The following is a 21,133-nucleotide window of genomic DNA, read 5'->3' as shown; positions in this document are numbered from 1 at the left end:
GACATTCAGGGCCAAACCCGTAGATTCAGAGCGATCAAAACTGAGGAACTGATTCCTATTAAGGAAGGAAAAACTGGAAAAGGAGAGAGGAAATTCTCAGTCAAGTATAGTATGTCCTACCTCAGGAGAAACACCGTGAAGATTGTCCTAAGTGGAATTTTTTACACTTTCTCTGACACAGAGAATGTGTCTTGCCAGCTCACTGGCCCAAAGGATGTAGAACTTCTTGTAACAGCTCAAATACACCCATTACTGCAGACTGGGGAACGACCTACTACCCTGCCAGATGTGAGGAATTGTGCACAGTAATTACGTCCAGGTTAAGTTATTGTGGGTACATGGATGGAGAAAAGGGAACGGAGGTTGTGTAAATCTAGGCATGTATCTATGTGGATGGTTTTGTGTGTGTATATGTGTATGTGTTTTGTGGGGGAGGGGGGCTGTTTCTTAGTGAATGTTGACTGTGTTAAGAGTGATCTGGAAGTAAACCGTTTAAAAGAACGTACTTATTCAAGGAACATTATTTGAGTAGAACTGGGTGAGGGTTCTGTATGTGGCTGTGTTTGGGGGACGGTTGTGAATTTTTGTGTATACCCAGTGCATGATGAGAGGAGAAGAGAAACTGGTTACGACTTCTTGAGGCTTGTCCAGACAGGATAAAATCCATTCTAGGAAAAGACCCAAACTTCGGGGTCCTCCAGCCTCCCCGACCCTAAAACCCTCTACTGGGACAATTTGCCCTGGAGTATACACCCTTGGAGGTGAGGCAAAGAAATGCATTAATCTCCTACCTCTGGGTTAATGGAGGACAAGTTTGAGAGTTGACAAAGGAGGCGCCAGAATCCTGGAGAAGCTGGGTAGTTGGGGGGGGGGGGGGAGAGTAATTTAGGTACGGGGTGGGGGGCGAGGAGGGAGAAAAGGACTGCTTTCCTTTGCTGTGAGACAGAAAATGCCTACGGTGAACCACAGAGAAGATTAGAAGGAGAAGAGCACATAGTTGCCTCAACCAGCCCAAGGGAAAGAGCAGAGAAGCCTAGCGGATAGAGACCTTCACAGAGTAGACTGTTTGGCATCAGAGCGCGCTTGTTACCCCGCGGTGTCTCAATCTGGAATCAGTCTACACTCCCAACTCGGCGACAATAGGGGGAAGCCCAGGATTGTTCCAGACCCCAAAAAGAGATCTAAAAAACTCGACAGCTAAGAGGTAGAAAATAGCGGAGACCAATCCCTTTCCCCTCTCCTACCTCATGGCGAACTTTCGAATTAGACGAATGCGGAAGGTGGGTGAGAAATAAAGCTCTAGGAGGACGGAGAAGCCCGTGGGCGCAATTGAATAGGGGACTCTTTTCGGAGTGATAAGTACTGTCTTCCATATGGGTCAGGTACCAAAGTTTGATTCAACTACCCCGAGATCCCCGACCAGAGCATATTTTTGAGGAGTCAAAATGACTGCTTAGTCTGCTCTCTGCCCAACCATAACCCGTAGGGACCCCCAGTCCTGGTTTTGGGAGAGAGAAGGGCAATTGGATTTAGGTCTATTAAACTTACCCAGATCCAAAGTTTGTGTGTGGAAGGGGAGAGAGGGAATGGGGGAAGGGGTAGGATGCGGAGGATTGTCTGTAATAACTGCTAACATCTCATCAAAAGCTGCCCCAGAGCAGTGAAAAACAAAGTATAATAGGAGCCTGGCTGGATTTCACCAAAAGTGAATAGTGTCCATGGACTTCATTTTTTGTCATGTTGGACATGTCAGTGACAAAACTGAGGAAGTGGGGCAGAGACCTTTCTCCCTCCTTTTTGCCTAGAAAGATAGGCCTGCATTCAATCTCAGGTTTAAAGTACCAGTACACACAGGAACACACACACACACACACACACACACACACACACACACACACACACTTTGAGGGATAGAAAATAGAAAGTCAGAGAAAACTGCAGACAGAGAATAGGTACTCAATGAGATACAAGCCTCTTTTCTCACTTTCATTTGAACTCTCTGTCGCTCATTCCTCTCTCACTTTCTTTGCATTTTCATACAATTATTAGGGTTAAAGATTTAGAGATAAAAGGGACTTTAGAGCCCACCAGTGCAGGTCTCTGGACTGAGGCCCATAAAGAGAAGGTGGCTTGCCCAAGATCACATGGGTAGTAAGTTACAGAACTTAGGTGCTCTGACTCCAAATCCAGGTCTTTGGTATACCTTTCTATTCCTGTTTTTCAGCCGCATAACTGAAGACATTATACAAATAAGCAAAACGATTTTTTGGCCTTTAATGTCTCCTTGGTTTCCCTAGTTATCAACAAACTAAAGTATCAAGTGATGTGTGTGTGTGTGTGTGTGAATGTGAGTACGAGCACAGCATATATAAGCATTTAATAAAGATCGCTTTGACTGGTTGAGGGTGAGGGTGTGTGTGCACAGTCGTGGAAGTTAATGTGTGAATAAATGTGTTTGTTAGTGTTGGGTGTTTGAGGAGTGTGTAAAAGCGTGAGTATGAGGGAGTGGAAGTATTCATGGATGTTTGTATGAATGACAGGGTGAATGTGTGAATTCTCTCAAGTGTGCATGAGTTTGTTGGGGCTGGGTTCCCGCTTGAGTTTCTCTTATTCCTTCTACGTATTTTCCCTTATTTCCCTATCCTAGAAGTTAAAATTCTCTTTCCCATATTCCCACCCTTCACTTCATCAACTTCTCTCTAGATCACCACATTTAAAAATAAATTAAACCGAAACTGAGCAGAGTCCCCTTTCATTTTGGGACCTCTTTCTGAACTTAGGCTCCACACCAGGACTGGCAAAGACAACGGACCCCCTAAAAATGCTAGTTCTATGGGGAGAGAGATAAAGGGCCAAGTGGTAAGTAGCCAAATTCTGCGATTAATTTGTGTACATGTTAACATGGATGCCTCAACAGAATGATATTTCGATTCTGTTCACCCAATTACAAGTACACACTTTTAACACAGGAGAGACACTGAAAAGGCGCTCCTGGTTCTCCCAATCTGAGTCTTCGTCCGTCCCATCCCTTTTGGATGGGGGGAATTCTCACTCAGCTCTCTGGAGTCTACTCTTCCAGTCACCCCTGGAAAGGAAGCGTAGGAAAATGAATTGGGCCACCTACCGCAGGGTTCCGGATCCGGACGATTTTATTCATATTTTCCACATAAATTACACAAGCACTTTATAAAATGGTTACAGGGAAAACACCTTATAAGTGCATAACTTAAACCCCCAACCTCAAAGACGGATGCAAAGCTAGCCTCCCCAAACAGGCTCCATATATGACTGTCCTTTACAATCTGTATGCAAGACTGATTGTTCAAGATTGCGCGGACACTGTGTTCGAGGGAACTGTTCGAGGGACACTGTATGGGACCGTGTATTTGTGTGTGGGGGGGGGGATGTAGAATTGTGCTTGCCTGCTACTGAGTGTGCAGAATTATACGAGTGACTATGAGTGAGGGGGGCAAACAGGAATTGTGGGCATTACTAAGTGTCACTGGGATCTGTGACTGCTGCCACTGCGGTTGTTGTGTGTTCCTGTTAGTGATACTGTGGGCACCCAAGTGCATTATGAAACTTCGTGATCGTGGGTGACCATGCAGCTGCTGTGTGTGGTGTGGTTGTCCACGAGTGACTGTGAAAGTAGGGCCGAATTGACAGGGGATCGACGGGCTCCTTGGGGGACCTTCAAAACGCTCTCGATCCTAGAAGCTCTAATTTTGCTCTCTCCTCCTCCATTTCCTCGGCCTCCCTCTAGATTCCCCAATTTAAAAATAAAATAAAATAAACGGAAATTGAGCAGAATCTGAAAAGTACCAGCTGAACCGAGGATCAGGGAGAATAAACTGCCCAGGACTAGAGGCTCCAGTTGGGTCCCCAAGCCCCTTCTAATCGAAGTCCCTATTTTATTTCCAAGTTATTTTCCATGGAAAATAAATCCGGAGATAAGGGTGGGGTTGCTCACCCGGACTGGACGATACTGGTACCGAACCTCGGAGAGCAGAGGCAGGTAGCGAGCTGGCTTTCTACGAGTTTCACTTTGTGTCCGGTTACTGGAGGGGGGGGGGGCGGGGGGCAAGGAGAACTGGCTCGTGGTCCGTGAAAAGGGCTGGGGCAGGGGAAAGGGTCCTCACTCTTTCCTCTGTGCAAAACCCTCGGGAACCTTCCCTACCCCTTTCCAGGCACAGCTCCCGAACTTGGTCCGTCTCTCGAGGCTGGGTGCGGGGTGCAGTGCTAGTACTCAGGGTGGGGAGGTCGCTCCTCTCGTTCACAACCCCAAAGTCTGGGCTCCCACTCTTTTAGCGGGGATCCTGGAGGGGCTGAGGATCTGAGAGATCGAGGAGGGGACAGCGAAACCGAGCGGGGTGGGCCCCGACAGGAGGGGGGTCACTCGCAGGCTGAGGCCACTGATGTGACGCTGGTGATCTTAGCAGTGTCGTCGGACCAGGGCTGCAGGTTCTGCAGGGCAAAGAGCGATGAATTGTGCACGCAGAGCGGGTCAGCCTGCAGCGGCTGAGCCAAGCTCTTCTGGAAGGCCTCCTGCTGCAGCTGCATGAGGATGCGGTTAGCCTGCTGCCTCTCCGCCTCCCGCTCCTCCGCCGTCTGCCGCCTGTACGGGGACAAGCCGCCTCAGAGCCAGCCACTGCCCTTCCCCCTCGGCCCTCGGCTCCCCAAAACCTTGGGGCGGGGAAACTGCTGGTCCCAAGAACACCAGTTTCTTGAGTCTAGAAAAGGGATACCGGGTGAACCCTCCGCACAGTCCCAAGGGTGTCTCAGTCCCCCGCCCCACCCCACCACTGAGCTAATTAAGGAGGAAGACTGGGAGACTTGGCGGTGAAGTAAGAACAATCTCTTTGCTTTTCCTAGCTCCTTTCTAGTCCCAGCGCCAGGTCAAACATCAGCCTAAGTGCGGGGTCTCGGGCTACTACCGGAAAATTCCTCTGAAATTGTGTACGTGTGTGCTTGTCTGTGTTGAAGGGTACGGAGAGTGGACGCACAGAAAAGAAGTTCGGTCCTCCAGTAAGAGGCCCTTAACCACCTTGCTCTCAGACTAGGCAGTCTAGAAATGAAACTAGCAATCACCTCAAGGACCTCTGCACTCTACTTCACTGGCTGTCCTGGCTACATAGAAGATCTGGAGAGAGTCAGATCTTCTTACTAGCCAGGACGCGGGACTTCTTCGAAAATCCATCTAACAAAGATTCCCTGACTCCTTTCCCGTATTGCTCAGAAGGTTCTGGGTACAAGGACAGAGAGGACAAGTGGCCCAGTAAAGCCTCAGAGACATGGGCGAATTTAGCTCTATTGGGGTCTAAGGGGAGTGAGTGTCTCAGAGCTGCAGAGACTCAGAAACAAACAGGCTTCCAATGAGCCAGTCTGGGGTTGCAAACTAGCTTTCTTCCTTCTACCCCATCCCCCAACTTCCCGCTTCCAGAGTAAGTCTTGCTTACTGGAGAAAAGGGATTGAGTCCCAATCGCTTAAACTCTCAACCCTGGGTTCTGGAGTTCCCTGACTCCTGGAGCCGAATCGGTTCCTCCCTCTCCTTAGCCCTATGCTGAGCTTTCAGTAAGGCCCGTACGGTTTCCATGAAGCCAGTAAGAGGAGGCGATGAGTCACATATTCCATCTAATGCAACCTCCATCCACCCCTCACCCCTCCTGTAAACTGAGATCAAACGTCTGTCTCTAAGGTGAACGGATCTAATGTGAGTCCCCGGAGCCTCCAGGAGCAATTTGTAGCAGATCGATTTAAAAAGCAGAAAGCAAACGAGGATCCCTCTTGGCCTGCTTTCCTCTTCCTTTCCTTTTGTAATTTCTTTCTCTCCTTTTCTCTTCCTTTCTCTTTCCTTCCTTCCTATCTTCCTTTTTCCCTTTTTCTTCCCTTCCCCTCCCGCCCCACCCCCCGCATTTCAATCTGTCTAGATTTCTTTCTTCCTCTTTTGGTTTTTCTTTTCCCCCTCATTTCCTGTGTCTCTGGGATTTTTTTTCTTCCCAAGAATTAAGGGTTTTCGTTCCAAACGAAAAAAAGTTTGATATCTTTGTTTTTCTTCATTAGGAATAAGATCAGTTTAATTCCCCAGTTTTTTTCCCCTTTCTGGGAATCTGTTTCTCCCTGTCTCTCATGTGTCCCTGTCTAAATATTAAAATCTTTCCCTATCTCTCCTCTCTGTCTCTTCCCCAAATCCTCAATTGTGTTTTTGTGAGCCCCAGCATTCCGCCTAGTTTGTCATTCCCACCCCCCTTCCCAGAAAATACCTTTCTTGTTCCCTCCCTAATGACTCCTGGAAGCCTCCTCCCCCATCTCCTACTGCCTGGAATGCACGACTGCGGAAAAGTCGACCCCACGGGGGCTGCGTGTCTTCTTTGTGGACACGACAGCAGAATCCCAGGCAGATTCAGCTTCTTCATTCAGAAAAAGAGGAAACTGCAATTCCTTCCTCTGCCCAGCCAGCCCGACCGGGATCTGCGCCTCCCTCTGACTCCATTCACATTAGCTGCCGCTCCCCAGGGGCTCTGAAAGAACGGGCGTGAGAATGTGTGTGTGTTAGTGAGTGTAGTGTGGTGTAATGCAGTGTAATCCAGAGTCTATAGATTTGTGTGAGTAGGGGTGGGGGGTGTGGGTGAGGGGCGGAGAGGCCAGACAGACAGTGAGACAGAGGAAAGACAAAGACACAGAGATAGAGACAAGAGGACAGATTTTGTCATTCTATGAGGGATCCAATTTGTGAGAGAAACTGTGCAAGTCTGTACCTGTGTGTGAGGAAAAGTGTGGATGGACAGACTTTGGGAGCACTCCAGAGTTGAAAGTGTGCATGTGTGACAGAAGGAGACCAAGCAAATGTCTCCCCAACTCCCTCAATAGCTCTCTCCCGTTCTTTCCTAGACACATCCATCTGTCCTTAATTGATCACTCCCAACCCCGATTCTGACTGATTGATTTTCCATCTCTAGGGTAGGGCATCAGAGTTGGTCACTGCCTCAGGCGGGCTGGGGCTTGCTGAGCAAAATGGTCTCTGGTAGCCAAGCCATTGAGTGAAGCTTTCTCCTTCTAGCCTTCTCCCCGCCACAGGCAGAGATTGTTGCTGAGATGGGTTGTTTGGAGGGAATTTTAGATGATGGGCCTTAGTTGGGTCGGGAAGCGCAGGAGAAAGGAGTTCCTTTAGCCACTATACGGGAATATTAAGCCAGGAGGGTCTGGAACACCTACAGCAGAGTCCGACTCCACTGTGGAGCTATGGGTTCGGAGTCCCCTCCTCAAAAAAAAAAAAAAACCTTACTGTTTTCTTCTTTCTGACGTTCATTTCCTTATCCAACTAGATATTCCACTTAGGTTATCGGTTCAGTCTCTCAGTAGTTACCAGAACCTCCACCAGAAGACTGGCTACCCTCTGCAGCTCCTGGAAGACTCCAGGATCACCCAGGTTGCCTGGGCTCCTACCTGAGGGGCCTGTCTACAGAGGCAGAAGAAAGTCGCAGACTCTTACTTTCCCATTCCAAGCCTGGAATCCCCAGTCATCTATTTTGCTCACACTTCTACCCAACCCCGAGCCCTGGGGAGAGGAGGCTACGGCGGGAGTCAGATTGCCACGTGTTAGGTGTATTGATTCAGAAATATTTGCTATCCACCGCCAGGTTGGACTTCCAAAGAAGTTTCCTCAGAGACATTCAAACTCCGCGTCACCATCCTGCCAAAAGGCACACACACACACACCCCGGTATACTGAACAGACCCATACATGGTCATGTTTGGTTCAAAAGTGGACATTATGGTGGACGTATACTTCACCCAAATGATCTAGCACGGTTTTCCGAGTTCAAGAACACGGAGATTTGGTGTGGGGGGAGCAGTGATAGGGAAGAGACCAATCATTTGCCTATACAGGATCTTGTCCAGATCAACACAAAGTGGGTCATTCCTGGCTGCCGGAGGTGAGTCGAGATAGCCAAGACGTGAGCCCCCAGTTTGATCCGAAATGACTTCTCTAAGCCTCACCACGGCGCATACACAGCCTTCGCATCTCGGGTTTGGGAGTTGAAGGGAGAAAGGGTGGACTGAAACAGTCAGAAATAGCTTAGGAGAACCAGTTTTAGTCAACCAGGCCTCTCACCCGCCCTTATGGAATTCCCGGTTTCCTGCAGACTCACCTCCATTTCGTCCTCCGATTCTGGAACCAGGTTTTGACCTGCGCGTCGGTCATTTTGAGCGCCTTGGCCAGGGCCGCACGCTCGGCTGACGCCAGGTACTTTTGGCGATGAAAGCGCTTCTCCAGCTCGCAGATCTGAAGGCGTGTGAAGGATGTACGAGGTTTCTTCTTCTTCGGGGGCGTCCGGTTCTGATAAGGGTGACCTATACGGCGTGTTACAGTGAAGGGTGAGAGGGCCACTGGAGCGGGAGACAGACAGACGGCAGAAGCAAGCGGCACAGCGTCAGGAGGCGTCCACTGCAAAGGCACACACCGCAACCGAGCCCTAGTGACCCGGAGCTGAGGAGCGAGCAGGCCCGGAGAACAGGGAGCAGTGGGAAGCTAAGCTCAGGCCTGGCAACAAAGCTTCCTGTCTGCAATTGTCTCAGAGCTGCCTGGAAACCCTTTCTCAACCCCCCTTGCCACCACCAAGACCTTAGCCCCAGTCTCCTATCCTTTTCTACGGGTAGCCAAGCCCCTCGTCTGTGTCAGTTTTCTCTCTTAATTGGAGTGGGGGTTGGGGGAGAAGCTGAAGCAGTCCCATCACTCCAGTATCCTTCTAAGCTGAGCACTCGAGTAGGATAAGTCCCCCTGAGAAATGCCTGTATTTGGTGCTGGGCGGGAGCAGCTATGGTCAGACAAGCAGGGTAAAGATTCTAAAGGTTCAGATACAGTTGGCACACATAAGCATATTTTCACACAACATACACATATAATCACCCTCATACACAGATACAATTATGTGTGTCACTTCAAATATATACCATATACAAATCTGCAAGTCACACATAATTCTCATACAAGTACACAATTAATTCTCACAACACATATACATGCTCACATACACATTCTTACTCCATATACTCATGCTTTTAGACACATATTCTCTGAGAGCAAAATTCTTTAAAGGGGTATTCCTGGGGAGGCTGGCCGGGTAATGCCTACCTGGGCCTAGCTGGGTATGCTCAGGCCTTAGGGCCTTACTGGAGAGGGAAGTCTGGTGTAGTAGGAATCAATCTCACAAGGTTCTGGAGAAGGGAAAGGAGGAAGCACTGCTCTGATCCTAGGAGTCCTCAACCTGCCTGGGCCCTTTTCTTGGAGATCTAGAGCCTTCCTTTTAATAAAAGGCCTTGCTCATGTAAATTCCAGATTAGCTAGGCTCTGCTCAGTCCTAGCCTCTATACCCTCTCCAGAGTCAGGGGCATTGTGCCACTATACCTTCTCAGAACTCTGAGAATTTCCAGAGATCTTCCAACTTTTAGTGAATCTGCAGGGAGTAAATGGGAAACTAAGACCCTCAAGTTGAACCTCTCAGAGAGGTTCTCAGAGATGAGTGAGAAACTGAGTCTACCTGATGGAGCTCCCAGTTCTAGGGGAGAAGAATATTCACTCCTTGGAATTGGGGAGCAGCCACTTCCCCTTCCCCTATGTTATCTGGGGATTAGAGCCCTTCATTTCCTAGAATAACAGGGGGGCACTTCTGCTGGAGACGCTAATCCTTGAATCCTCAGCTCCTGCTCCTGCCTGGTCCCAACCCTGTTTGGGAACCTTCATTGCAAGCGGGGACTGGTTTCCTCCCCCTCCAGGGCCCCGAAGCATCTGGGCTATGGCTGAGAGTTCAGGTTGGAAAATGAACAGGGGGCTATGTGTGTATGTGTGTGCTCAAGTGTGTGCGTGTGTGTTGGGGGGAGGTTAGGCCAGGGGCCCTGGGGAGGGGAACAGCCCTGGAAAGTGGGGGTGGGGGAAGATATAAAAGGAGAGAAGAGAAAAAAGGAGAAAGAAATGAGACTGTGTAATCGTCCCCGGAGTCGCACTCAGGGCTACTGGATCGATGGCCCGGTCAGGGTTGGTGCATTATTCATTGAGCAGGGGGTCGGGGAGGAGTGGAGGCAAGCCCGGGCTGAGAACAAAAATAAAACAAGGCCGAGGGATAGAGGTGGGGGGTGGCTTATACCCAAGCAGACAGAATCCGAACCTTGTCTGCCCCTCCCCCAGGTTTTCGGCCAGGGGACTTCCCAGAGGTGGTTACCCCTACTCCACATGTCTCAAGTCCTCCGGTTCGGGTGGGCTCTGCTCTGAGGTAGAATGGGAGTAAGCTCGGAGCTCCGCTCACCTGGGGTTCTTTTCAATTCGTTGTTTGTTCTAAGGTTAGTGCAAAGGTCTACATTTGCCCACCTTCTGCTCTGAGGGAGCAGGAGGGAGCGGAAGAACAAAGTAACCCCTTCCCAGCGTCCCCTACCCAAGTCCCCAAATCCTATTCTCTCTCCGCTCAGGGAAAATGATCCCTCAAATCTAGACCTTCATGCTCCCCTCTTCTCGATCGCCTGGCTGGGATTGAGCAAGCCAGGAACCAGAGGGGGAGAGGCGGAGCAGAACCAGGACTGGGAGTTGGGGGGAGGGGTGCAGAGATCGAAGAGAGCAAGTGGGACATCAGTTGCGGAAGGGGCCAGCCGGGCTGGGCCGAGGCTAGGGGCAAAGAAAGCGGAAAGGGAATCACAGGTCGGGATGGGGAAGAAAAGCTAATCGGTGATAGATCGGGAGGCGCAGAGAGGAGCAGGAACCCGAACAGAGGGTGGGGAAGAGAGGCAGAGGCGGACACGAGTCAGGGCTCACCTGTGAACCTGTCCTTTGTGTATCGCCGGTTACTCTCCATCCAGGGGAAAGTGAGTCCTGTGAGGTTGTTGACGCTGGGTACGGCGGGTACGGTGGGCATGCCGGTGGCGAGGGGCTGGTGGTGAGGAACGGCTCCGGCCAGAGGCCTGTGAGCAGGCACCCGAATCACCCCGGCGGAGCTGAGAGCGCCACCGCTCCCGCCGCCCCCAGTGCCCATGGCCATGTTCATATTGTAAGAGCCGGCCAGAGAGGCCATACTGCAGGCACTGCCGCCGCTGCCTCCGTAGCCCCCAGCGCCACCGCCACCACCGCCTGCTCCGGCTCCAGCCCCGGGCCCCGGGCCCGGGCCAGCCCCGCCGCCACCACTGCCGCCGCCGGCTCCCCCATAACTCCCGGTCATGGTGTTGTAAGCGCTGCTAACTATGCACCCGAGCCCGTAGTCTGCGTCCTGCAGGCGCGAAGCAGACACCATGCAGCTGCCCTGGTCCGGGCTGTTGAGGATCTGATCAATGCCGAAACTGATGGGCTCGGCGTGGCCCGGGTGGAGGTGGTGCGGGGCCAGGTGTTCCATGTCCCCCGGCTCACCCGGGCCCCGGCCCCGCTGGGGGCCCGGCGACACAAGCACGGAAGAGCTGCCGGGGGGGTTGAGCTCCTCTGGGTTGGCGGCGCAGGGCTGGGCTGGGCGGGCCCGGGGGCAGGAGCGGCGCAGTGGGGCGCGGAGCGCAGCGCGGCTGCGGAGGCGGGAGCAGTCGGCACCAGCTTCGGGTTCGCTCCGGGTGCTGGGGGAGACTTGGAGGCGAAGTGCGGAAGGGTTCGTTGAAGTAGCCGGGGGGAGGGGGAACGCCGCCTGTTCCTCTCCTCCTCCAGATTCTCGCTCGCTGTTGACTCTGGGACATCAATCACTGGGCGAAAAGGCCTGGGTGAGATGTAGCTTCGCAGTTTTAGGCCCTGTCTCTCCATTGGCTGAGAGCGGAGAGGAGCCGAATGAATGACAGTGAGGAGGAGAGGGGGAGAGAATGAGGGAGAGGGAGGGAGAGAGAAAGAGAGGAACTGGAGGAGGGCGGAGGGAGAGACTGAGAGAGTGAGAAATAGAAAAAAAAAAGGAGGGGGGAGGGTGAGGGTGGAGAGAGAGAAGAACCAAAAAAAAGACAGGGCAGTAGAAAGCGAAAGAGGAAAGTCATAGGAAGCGATCTAGAAAGACAAACTAATGGGACATAGTAACACAGGAGAAAGAGGTGGTAAAGAGAATAGTCAGTCCTAGCCTCACTCTGGCAAACAGGGCCTGTCCTTCACCTCTCCCAGCTCCCAAATCAGAAACCCCAAGTTCCTTGGACTCTGGTCCCCCAGATGTCAGGAGTCTCAGGGAAAGGAGGAAGTGGCTTCTATCCAGGTTGACAACAACACCTGCTAATTAACATGAAGATTTGCTTCCAAGCTTCAATTGTGGAGGGTTAAAAAGAAATTTTTGGTTTTAGTCTCCCAGTGTGTGGAGATCTGGCTATTCTGGGTAATTTTAGGAAAATACTGGCAACGTCCACTTCAAAATTTATTATTTTTAATACCTTCCCTCACATTCCTAGCTCCAGAAAAGTTGACAATAATATTTATAGCTTTGATAGAATCTCTGGATTCAGAAATGGGATTGGGAAGAAGCTAGGAAAAGGACAATTAATGAGAGATGAACGACAGACTCTCAGGATGGATGTGATGACCCTTGCCCAAAGTTTCTAGACACCCCCACCTCAAATGCTTTTCTTTCATCTTATAAAACCTTGCTAAAGTCCCACAAATCATCTCTTCCTTTGGGTTTACAAGCTTCTCTCAAAATGAAGATGCCTTTGGATAACAACAGTCACCCACACCTTAGTGTGGATTAATTTAATTACAGATTCATAGATTGCTAGAACTGGCCATAGAGTTCATCTTGTTCAACCCTTTTGTTTTATTTAATTTTATTTTAAAATACATTTTCTTGATGTCTCATCTGTATATGACAATCATTTCTGGTCCTCTTCCAGCTTTAATCATCCCTTGTGACAAAGAAAAATAAGCATATATGTATATACATACATATGTATGTATATATTAACCATATCTGAAAATGTAATCAGTACCCTATTAACTCCCTCATTTTACAGATAAAGGAGGTTCATAGAGATCAAGTGATTTGAACAAGATTACACAGTTGTCTGCAGAGTCAAAACTCAAAGTCAAATCTTCTGATCCTTTCCATATAGAGTGCTTTCCATTATTCTTTATTGTCAGAGCTTTTCTTTCTAACAGTAACTAAAATCTAGTTCCCTGAGAGAGTGGGGCTGGAGCATTGGTCAATTATTTGTCGTTTTTGTGTGTGTGTCTATAGACCTTTGATGGGGTGAGAACAAATCTTTTTATTAAAGGTGATTGTTCTGTGAAATTTGCATTCACTTAAAGGGCCACACTTGAGGACCTAGAGGGTCACATACAGCCTCTAAACCGATGCCTTCCCACCCCTGGACTCTGGGGTTATACTTGAAAGAAGCTTAGGCACTGGGGACCAAGGCATAGTAGGGGTTGGGGGGGAGGTCATGGGAAAGATTACCTGGGTACCTGGGGATAGAAGAGGAGAGCAAAAAGAGAGATGAGAGGAGACCAAAGACAATCTTCTTGTATTTAGGAATTTTGCCTCTAGCTGTCCAAAACCAAGGAAGAGAGAGGAGTCTCTCTCCTCCTCTTCTATTTATTTCTTCTCCTTCCTCTCATCTCCATCCTCCCTCTTACACTGCATTGATCCCGCTACTCTCCAGTCAAATTTCTGTCCAGTACTGTCCAGTACTCTGTGGACTAGCCTGAGTACTTTATCTCTAGGGAAAACTTTTCGTGAGTAAATACTCTTCTGATTTCCAGACAATCGAAAGTATATACTAAAAACTATTGTAGTTTAGAGGCTGCTTGTGATGATAAATATGAAAATTTATGTTGTGGATGCCAGTCGGTGGGAGAATGGCCTGAGGTCGTCCTTGCTCCACAATTCAACTATTCCTCCCTCTTCTGGGAGTTGCAGGAGTGTCTTCTAACATGATTTAACTCCCTTTGATCCCCTTTCTGTCCTTTTCCAACCTACTTATGTTTCTGCTAATAGCTGGTCACTTTGTGTCTTTGAGTGCTAGTAGAGAAGGGGCCAGAGAGATCTGAATCCTACATAATCCCTCATCATCATGCTGGCCATACAATTCCCCTTTCTAAAGATGAGCTTCCCTATTCTGAGCTTGGGCAGCTAGGTGATGCAATGTATAGATCACAGGCCCTGGAGTCAGGAGGACCTGAGTTCAAATCCTGCCTCAGACATCTACTAGCTATGTGACCCTGGGCAAGTCACTTATCCTCCAAAAAATTGCCTCCAGGAAAAATAAGGACAAAGTTGAACACCTTCTGATCCTCATAAAAGCCACATGGTGAGTCTTTTTTAAGTGAAAGCATCTATACATCAGGAAGATCTAGATTGAAGCCCTGCCTTGAACAAGAACTAGCTTTGTGATTGGTCAAATATTCTTAGCATAGGGTCCATTATTCATTCCTTTGAAATTTCTTCAATTCCTCACCCTCAACTATCCCATGCCTTCTGATGCCATGTAATAACGAACTGACCCTGAATGTCTAATCCCAGGCCTTTTGTCTTTCCTGGAGATGAAGATTATTTCACATTATTTCATCCTTTTAGCTCTTCACACCACTCCTTTGCCCCATACTTCTCTCCCCAACCATCGTCTCTCTGGAAAAACCACATATTATTTTGTGTTGTCTCTCCCTCTCCCTCCCCATTAGTTTGTAAGTTTCTGGAGGGCAGGACAGTCTTTTTATCAATTGAATCTTGAGCACTTAGTATAGTTCCTGACAGAGTAGGCACTTACTTATTATTAGACATTAGATACCTCCAACCTCCTAGATATAATTCCCCTCCCCTATTGTTTACATAGGCAAGATGCATGATCAGTCCCTAGCCCCTTTGCCAGTTGAAGGGTTCAGTACATCCAAAGATAAGCTTACAAAAGTTGTCAAAGGCTGAGCAAATTGGGATGCCTGGGAAGAGAGGTTCACCTTTCCTACTCTAGTAAGCCTGTAAATGTGTGTACTTATTATCCTGTGGGCCAAAAAGGCCCACCTTTGTAAACACCAATTGTAGTCATTTAACTTGTGGTACACCAGGACCTTGAGATCTCTTTATCAATCCTACCCTTAGCCCATGTTTAATTCTTTCTCCAAGGTACAGCATTCAGCACAGAGTTTAGAAAACCTCCTGTTTGTCAACCTTGATAATTTCTCTAATTTGGTGGAGTCAATTCTAATTCTGCCAAAGAAAATAAATGGGGCATTTACTGTATATTGTGATCAAGCCTATTAGAAACAATAATTTATTAGTTATATAAAATAGCTGTTTGAAGGATAGTTGCCCAATAGAGCCTTTTCTCTATCAGCTAAGTGCCTTAGTTTGACACAAGATATGTGGGGCTAATCTTAACCCCCCAGGGCTTCATTCCCCAGGTATGCCTCCTTCTGCCAAAACTGGGAATAGCCCTTGATAGAAAATGTCTTCAGTAGATCTTTTTCCTTCCCCCTCCTCTCCACTCCAAGTACTGGGTATGAACTCCCTTGGAGTGATGAAGGCTTACATTAGGCTAGTGAGATCTGATCTCTAGAGTCCTGTTGCTTCTCAGGAGCCATTATTAAGATAGTGCTGGTGGATTCTTAGTATGAAGCAGTGGGAAAACTCATGGGATTTCCATTCAGTAGACTTAGGTTCAAATTCTGCCACAGCTACTTACTGAATAATAACTTTGGGGAATTATTTAATTTCTCTGGGACTCAGTTTTTCTCATTGGTAACAATGAAAGAGTTGGGCTAGATAACTTCCAAGGTTCATTCTAAATCTGGTGATCTTACAAAAGATTTCTGAAAGGCACAAGTTGCAATCCAGTTCCCATGGAACCCCTTCGCATCCCAGTCTTTTCCTCTCCCAGTACCGTGCAACATAACTGCCCTTATCTCCAGATGTAAAGCAGAAAGTCCATGTTCTTTCACCCTAAGGCAGGTCCCTCTTGCCCCATCTGCGATCCATATCAAGCTGCCTCCATCCGCCTCATCAGCTACATACATAAATACACATATAAACACACTCCACCCCCACTGTTCTCTTTGGACACCAAATAAAGAAGTGTCTAATAAAAGCAGAGCAGCTGGGACCAGAGGGAAAGGGGAGGAAGGGGGAGTAAGGCATCAGCAGCAAAGACAGATGCTCTTCCCCAATTTCCTCACTTCTAGAGACATTGGACTAGTTGAGTTTGACCATTGGCATGGATGTTTTGGATGTAGCTGCAACTTTGTAAAGTGTTTATAATGGTGTGTATGTTTGAGGGTATAACGAGTGTGTCTGTAATAGGGTGAAGTCATGTGTGATGGACTCATGTGACAAGTACATGTCTAACCTGTGTGGGCAAAGGGAGAAATGTATCTATAAGGACGTCTGTGTAAAAGCTGTGCAACATGATCTTATCTTATGTAAGGGAGGAGTGTATTATAGTCAGTTGTATTTAACAATGTGTTTCTATGTGAATATATAGCGGTGTTTGTGTGAGGGAGTTAATAGGGCCTGAGTATTTGTGTTCCCCTTTGCCTCTAGAAGCCCCATTGCCTCCACTTTCAGCTAGACACTAGGCTATTGGTCAGGCTTGTTGGGGGCACCGGTAGATGAAGTTTGAAAGCCCTTCCGGCGCTGCTGCTGGTTACTCAGCACTATAATGTGAGTGAGCAGAACAACTCCACTGGAGAGGACTATTCACAGGTGAGTAATTTGGCACATTGCCCCATTCTGACCCAGGCCATCCCCGCTGACCTTCAAAGGGAGTGCAGAAGAACATTGAATTGAGATCGACCCCTTCTGACTCAAGTTGGCCTTTAAACCAGTCCCCTAAGGCTTACAAGGTCAACCAACGTGTTGACTCCTGGAGTCTCAGCCTGATCATCATCAGAATGGCTTCTTCTCTTGGGATTTCAGGAGTCATTGAAGAGCATATACAACCAAGACCATTCTGAGACCTTGGTGATCCAAATAAAATGCACACACATATTCACACACATCTTTCACTCACCCCAAGGTGGTGCTGGGTGAAGCAGTTCCAAATGGTAGATGGGTGGACAGATTTGTTTGTAACCACTGGGGCCTCAGCTGTTACCTACCTTAGCTCCCTTCTTCTTACCATACCTGGCTCCTGGGACTTGTTTTGTTTCCCAATTCCCCTTGCCTTTGATGATAGTTCAGTAGGGGAAGGCACCACGGAGAAGACAAAAGATTTGAAATAAAGAGGCTTAATGGTTCAGTTCAAGTGGGAGGCTCTAAAGAAGTTAGCTAACCAAACTGTCTACTTACTGACTTCTGAACTCAGGAAATTACTGGCACTAGCCACGCAGGGCCAACCCAGAGAAGGATTCCAGAAAAAACAGGAGCTGAGATCCAGGACCTGGCCAGAGGTGGGCCAAGAACCAATTTTCCTGGCAACTGTGGAGAGTAAGCCTGACTGGGGCAACCAACAAGCCCCCTGAGGTGCCGTCCTAGTCAATCCTCACACTACCATGCCAAAATGCATAACTTTGGAGAGCAGTTTCTTCCAACCCTATCAGCAGCAGTGACCCCAGCCAAGAGAAGGCAGGAGACATTGGTGAACTGAGGAAGGATCCTGCGGGGGCAAGAGAACATAATTCACAGCTCCATAGTATCCCATGATTAGAAAGAAGAACTCACAAGCTCTGATTTTTCTCCACTAGCCCTCGGGAATCATTGCCGTTAAGAATGAGAGAAGGGAAGGACTCTGAGAACAGTTTAAGGGACTTTGACCTGGTGGCGTTTTGAGAGGAACCTGTCTGCACTGGTCTGGCTTGGGCAGAGAACTACCCAGGGACTATGGATTCTCTGCTCCCCTTTCCCACTCGGAGAATTGCGGGGGCAAGAAGGGTAGGCCAGGAACCTTGCTGGGGACTGAGAGCTGGCCTGAGGCAACAGATTTTGCAGGCAGAAGGGTCTAAGCAGAGGGACTGAGCTGAACGTTCCAGGCTGATCTCGCCAAGAGCTGCTTTCCTCCTTCCTTTATTCCAGTACCAGTTTCCAAAGCCGCTCGGAGTGGCGCTAGCTCAGGCTAGATTAATATTGTTGCAGAAGGGAAACCTGTCAGCAAGATGGAGACTATCCCTCAGGGCCCCTAACTGCTTTCCCGGTTACGGCGGAGACTTTTTAAGCCGGAATTCCTTTTCCAAAGTTGTTAAAGGAATTGGCCCACGGTCCAGAGGACTTTATCCTGCCCTTCTTCCTTATTTTGTGCCACCTGACGGCAGATTTCGGAAGGAGCAAGGAGGCTCAGACGACGAGACTAAGCACAGAGCAAATATCCAGCTGCCTGGGAAGTCCAAGTCGCTTTGTGCCTGCCCGGAATAGTGGTGTAACGCGATCAGCCGAGCCTGGAACCAAGGACCTGGGATTGAGGACCGACCTGAGACAAGAGGCAGTGTAGGATTATGGGGCAGCTGGAAGGAGTGGTCAAGGCCCAGGGTCGAGAAATGTGTCTTGGGAGCTCCTGAAGGAGAGTTCTACAGCTGTTGGGGCTGAGGGGACTTGAGAAGAAAGTCATTTTCCCACCGAGTTATAAAGAAAAACCATTTCAAAAAGGAAAGTGTTTATTGCTCACGCAGCTTTCTTTTCCCCCTGCTTTCCTCATTCCCCCTCCACTTCCTTCTTTCTTGTCTCTTTTATTCCCCCCTTTCTCACCAACCTTTCTGTTTTCCTTTCCCCTTTCTGTTTTCTCCCCTCAGGCTCTCTCCACCAAACATACACTTGGGTACCCCAGGCGTATACAGCCCGGGAAGCACATAATGGGGATGCAGAGCCCATACAACAGAACTGGAAGGAACTTTGTATACCAGAAAATCTAGTCCAACGCCTTTCTATGACGATCTTGGCCCAGTGTGACACTGGGGCCAAAGCTAGCAAGGTCCAAAGTTGAGAAATACCCAAGCCTAATAAATCCAAAGCACAAAATACAGTCGTCTCCAACTTGCTTTGGACTCTCCTGGGGAAAGTCAGGAGAAAGAATGAGAGTGAAAGGGAGAGAGAAGGAAAGAGGGAGGAAAGACAGAGGGAGATCTAGAAAGGGAGGAAGAAAGGATAAAAGGGGAAACTCGAAGTGAGAGAACGGTAGGGAAAAGGGGAGAAAAGTTAAAAGGGGGAAGTGGGGAAAGGACGAAGGGGAAAGAGAGAGGAGAGGGAGAAGGGAAGGAAGCGAGCTCTTGGCAGTCTTCTAAGACTGCTTCCTTTAAAGTGCCGAATTTAGGTTAAGGCCCGAACCGCAGCGACAGCCTCCGCCTCCACCTCCCACTCCGCAGCAGCCGCTCTGGGCCCGTTTGACTGCCCGCAAAGTCGGGTAAGTAATGAGTCGGCCCTGCAGAGCACAGACAGCTGCAATTGATGAGCGCCCAGCGCGCTCTCCTCGCCAGCCTTTTTTTCCGCCCTGCGCCTTATTAGAGTAATTACGGAGCGCGCGGGTGCGCTTAATGAGCCCCGCTCACCCCGTGAGGTGGAAAGGGAGGAGGGGGTTGGGGAAGAGAGAGTTAAGAGGAAGCAGAGGTGGGACGGGATGGGGGCGCAGAAGGAAGGAGAGGAAGAAGAAGGAAATACCGCACCAGTATTTCGCCTCCCTCTTCTCTGTCTCGGGGCAGGTCTGAGGGTAGGAGGGAGTTACGAGAGAACAAGCCCAGGTGTAGGCCAGGGCCCAAGCGCTGGTGCCTAACTGAGGGGTTTAACCGATGGGGTCTAAAATATTCTTCCACGATTCGTGAGCTCGTAGACGTGTTCACTCCCGTCATCAGTGCAGATTGAAACCAATCTACGATTTCTCATTCCGTGTGATCCCTGTCCCTGTTCTCTTGTAAATGCTTCCCGGGGTATCTATCTAAGACACTGGGGGACAGCCTTTGCTATTTTTTCACACTTCGTTAATGCCAATGTAACACTCAGGCACTCCAGCTCTGGTATATGTACATACTGGTAAAACAGTAGACTATTCAATGGTCCTTTTGAGAGTGCTAAGTATTGAGCAGGTTGCCTTCCCTTCCACCAAGTCCTGACCAGGGGAAACACCCTTCCCACTCCTTCCCACTTTCCGCCTAGTTCGAAGTCCTGCACAGCACCCGCGGGTTGAGTGAAGCAGAGAAATTAGACGATTACTGGGGTGCAGACCTTGAGTTTTACGAAGCCAAAACAATCCGGGTTTTTGTTACTTCTTGTTTCCCTCTAGGGTCTTAGACTAAGACCCCAGGAGACAAGCTTCGAAGATCCCATACAATCCCACGGAAACGGAAGAAACAGACTTTCCCTGCCTGGGGGATTGCAGGGCGTGAAAAACCCTTGACTCAGTCCCGTTCCACTGGACCCAAATCTCTGGGTCTGCGCTGTCATCCTTGGGGTAAGGAACTAAAGTTGGAAGGGGAATGCGATTTGAGTCCAGGCCCACTTTTCTAGTACTGGCCTGATCTTCATCAAACCTTGGTTATTTGCTGAGCCTCTAATTTTTTTCTCTTCTGCCAGAACCGGGGCCAGCAGGCCAGGAGCAGCTGAGCCACTTAGGCTTGGAATTTTGCTATTCTGTGCCTTTTGCTTGGATCAGAAGATCAGAGCTGGAATAAACACCCGACCGGTCCATGATTTGAATGGAATGATAATCTTTAGGATTTTGGAAAACATGGGATGGTGGATGGTGAGATGGAGAGTGAAAGGGTCGGGAGGTGACCTAGTCTCCTTAGCCACAGAAAAGCATTAGTGTGAGGCAGTTGGCTGAATTGTTGAGAGGAAGCTGGAACATTTTTAGTTTATTTTGGCTAAGTTAACAGTTACCCCTTTCTTTCTAATAGAGGACATACATTCTCTGTACCCTGCTTGAGGTGTGGAGTTGAGGCCCCATTTATGTTGTGCTTTGAGCAAGTATCTGGGGTCCTTTGCAAGGGTGGCTATCCAGGTAGCATTTCTGTCACTCGTGCCCATTCCTGTTTATTTATACATACGCAGGTACACACTTGTGCACACATACTCTTTCATTCATATAGGCACACACATACACAAACTTCGCCTCTCCCAATTATCTTCCTGTCTTTCTGTCTCTATTTGTCTCTTCTCTGTTCCTGGTCCCCCTTCCCCCAAGTTTTTCCAGACTGGCTCCAGATTCTACATTAAAGATCTTGGGGTCCCAAAAGGAGTTGCTGAGTGGAACCTCAGGTGCTTGGAGTAGAGAGCCTGACCTAGGAGGGTCGGTGCC

At 49.0% G+C, this 21,133-nt stretch overlaps 1 protein-coding gene and 1 long non-coding RNA gene across 5 annotated transcripts; one reads left to right on the top strand and one right to left on the bottom strand.

Moving 5' to 3' along the window:
- Positions 1–3,124: 3,124 nt before the first annotated feature.
- Positions 3,125–11,739, bottom strand: TLX1 (T cell leukemia homeobox 1). Of its 3 annotated transcripts, XR_011969505.1 has the most exons (4): positions 10,803–11,739; positions 8,152–8,389; positions 6,262–6,519; positions 4,534–4,615 (listed from the first exon to the last, which is right to left on the bottom strand). XR_011969505.1 is itself a non-coding variant. In XM_072620381.1 (3 exons), exons 1-3 carry the CDS (start codon positions 11,371–11,373, stop codon positions 4,393–4,395), a joined length of 1,032 nt encoding a protein of 343 aa, XP_072476482.1. In that variant the 5' UTR covers positions 11,374–11,725; the 3' UTR covers positions 3,125–4,392. The 3 variants fall into 3 exon arrangements, 2 of the variants coding, with proteins under 2 accessions (XP_072476482.1, XP_072476488.1); XM_072620381.1 differs by lacking the exon at positions 6,262–6,519 and having other exon boundaries at positions 3,125–4,615; positions 10,803–11,725; XM_072620387.1 differs by lacking the exon at positions 6,262–6,519 and having other exon boundaries at positions 3,125–4,615; positions 8,152–8,353; positions 10,803–11,713.
- Positions 11,740–19,365: 7,626 nt separating this feature from the next.
- LOC140511312 (uncharacterized) lies at positions 19,366–20,526 on the top strand. 2 transcript variants are annotated; one of them, XR_011969497.1, is made up of 3 exons: positions 19,366–19,549; positions 20,120–20,287; positions 20,410–20,526. It is a non-coding gene; the product is annotated as an uncharacterized lncRNA (long non-coding RNA). The 2 variants fall into 2 exon arrangements; XR_011969496.1 differs by having other exon boundaries at positions 19,421–19,541.
- Positions 20,527–21,133: the final 607 nt, after the last annotated feature.

The sequence above is a fragment of the Notamacropus eugenii genome, chromosome 1 (assembly GCF_028372415.1).
Source record: "Notamacropus eugenii isolate mMacEug1 chromosome 1, mMacEug1.pri_v2, whole genome shotgun sequence".
NCBI lineage: Eukaryota > Metazoa > Chordata > Mammalia > Diprotodontia > Macropodidae > Notamacropus > Notamacropus eugenii.
This window is presented reverse-complemented; position numbering and strand designations above follow the sequence as displayed.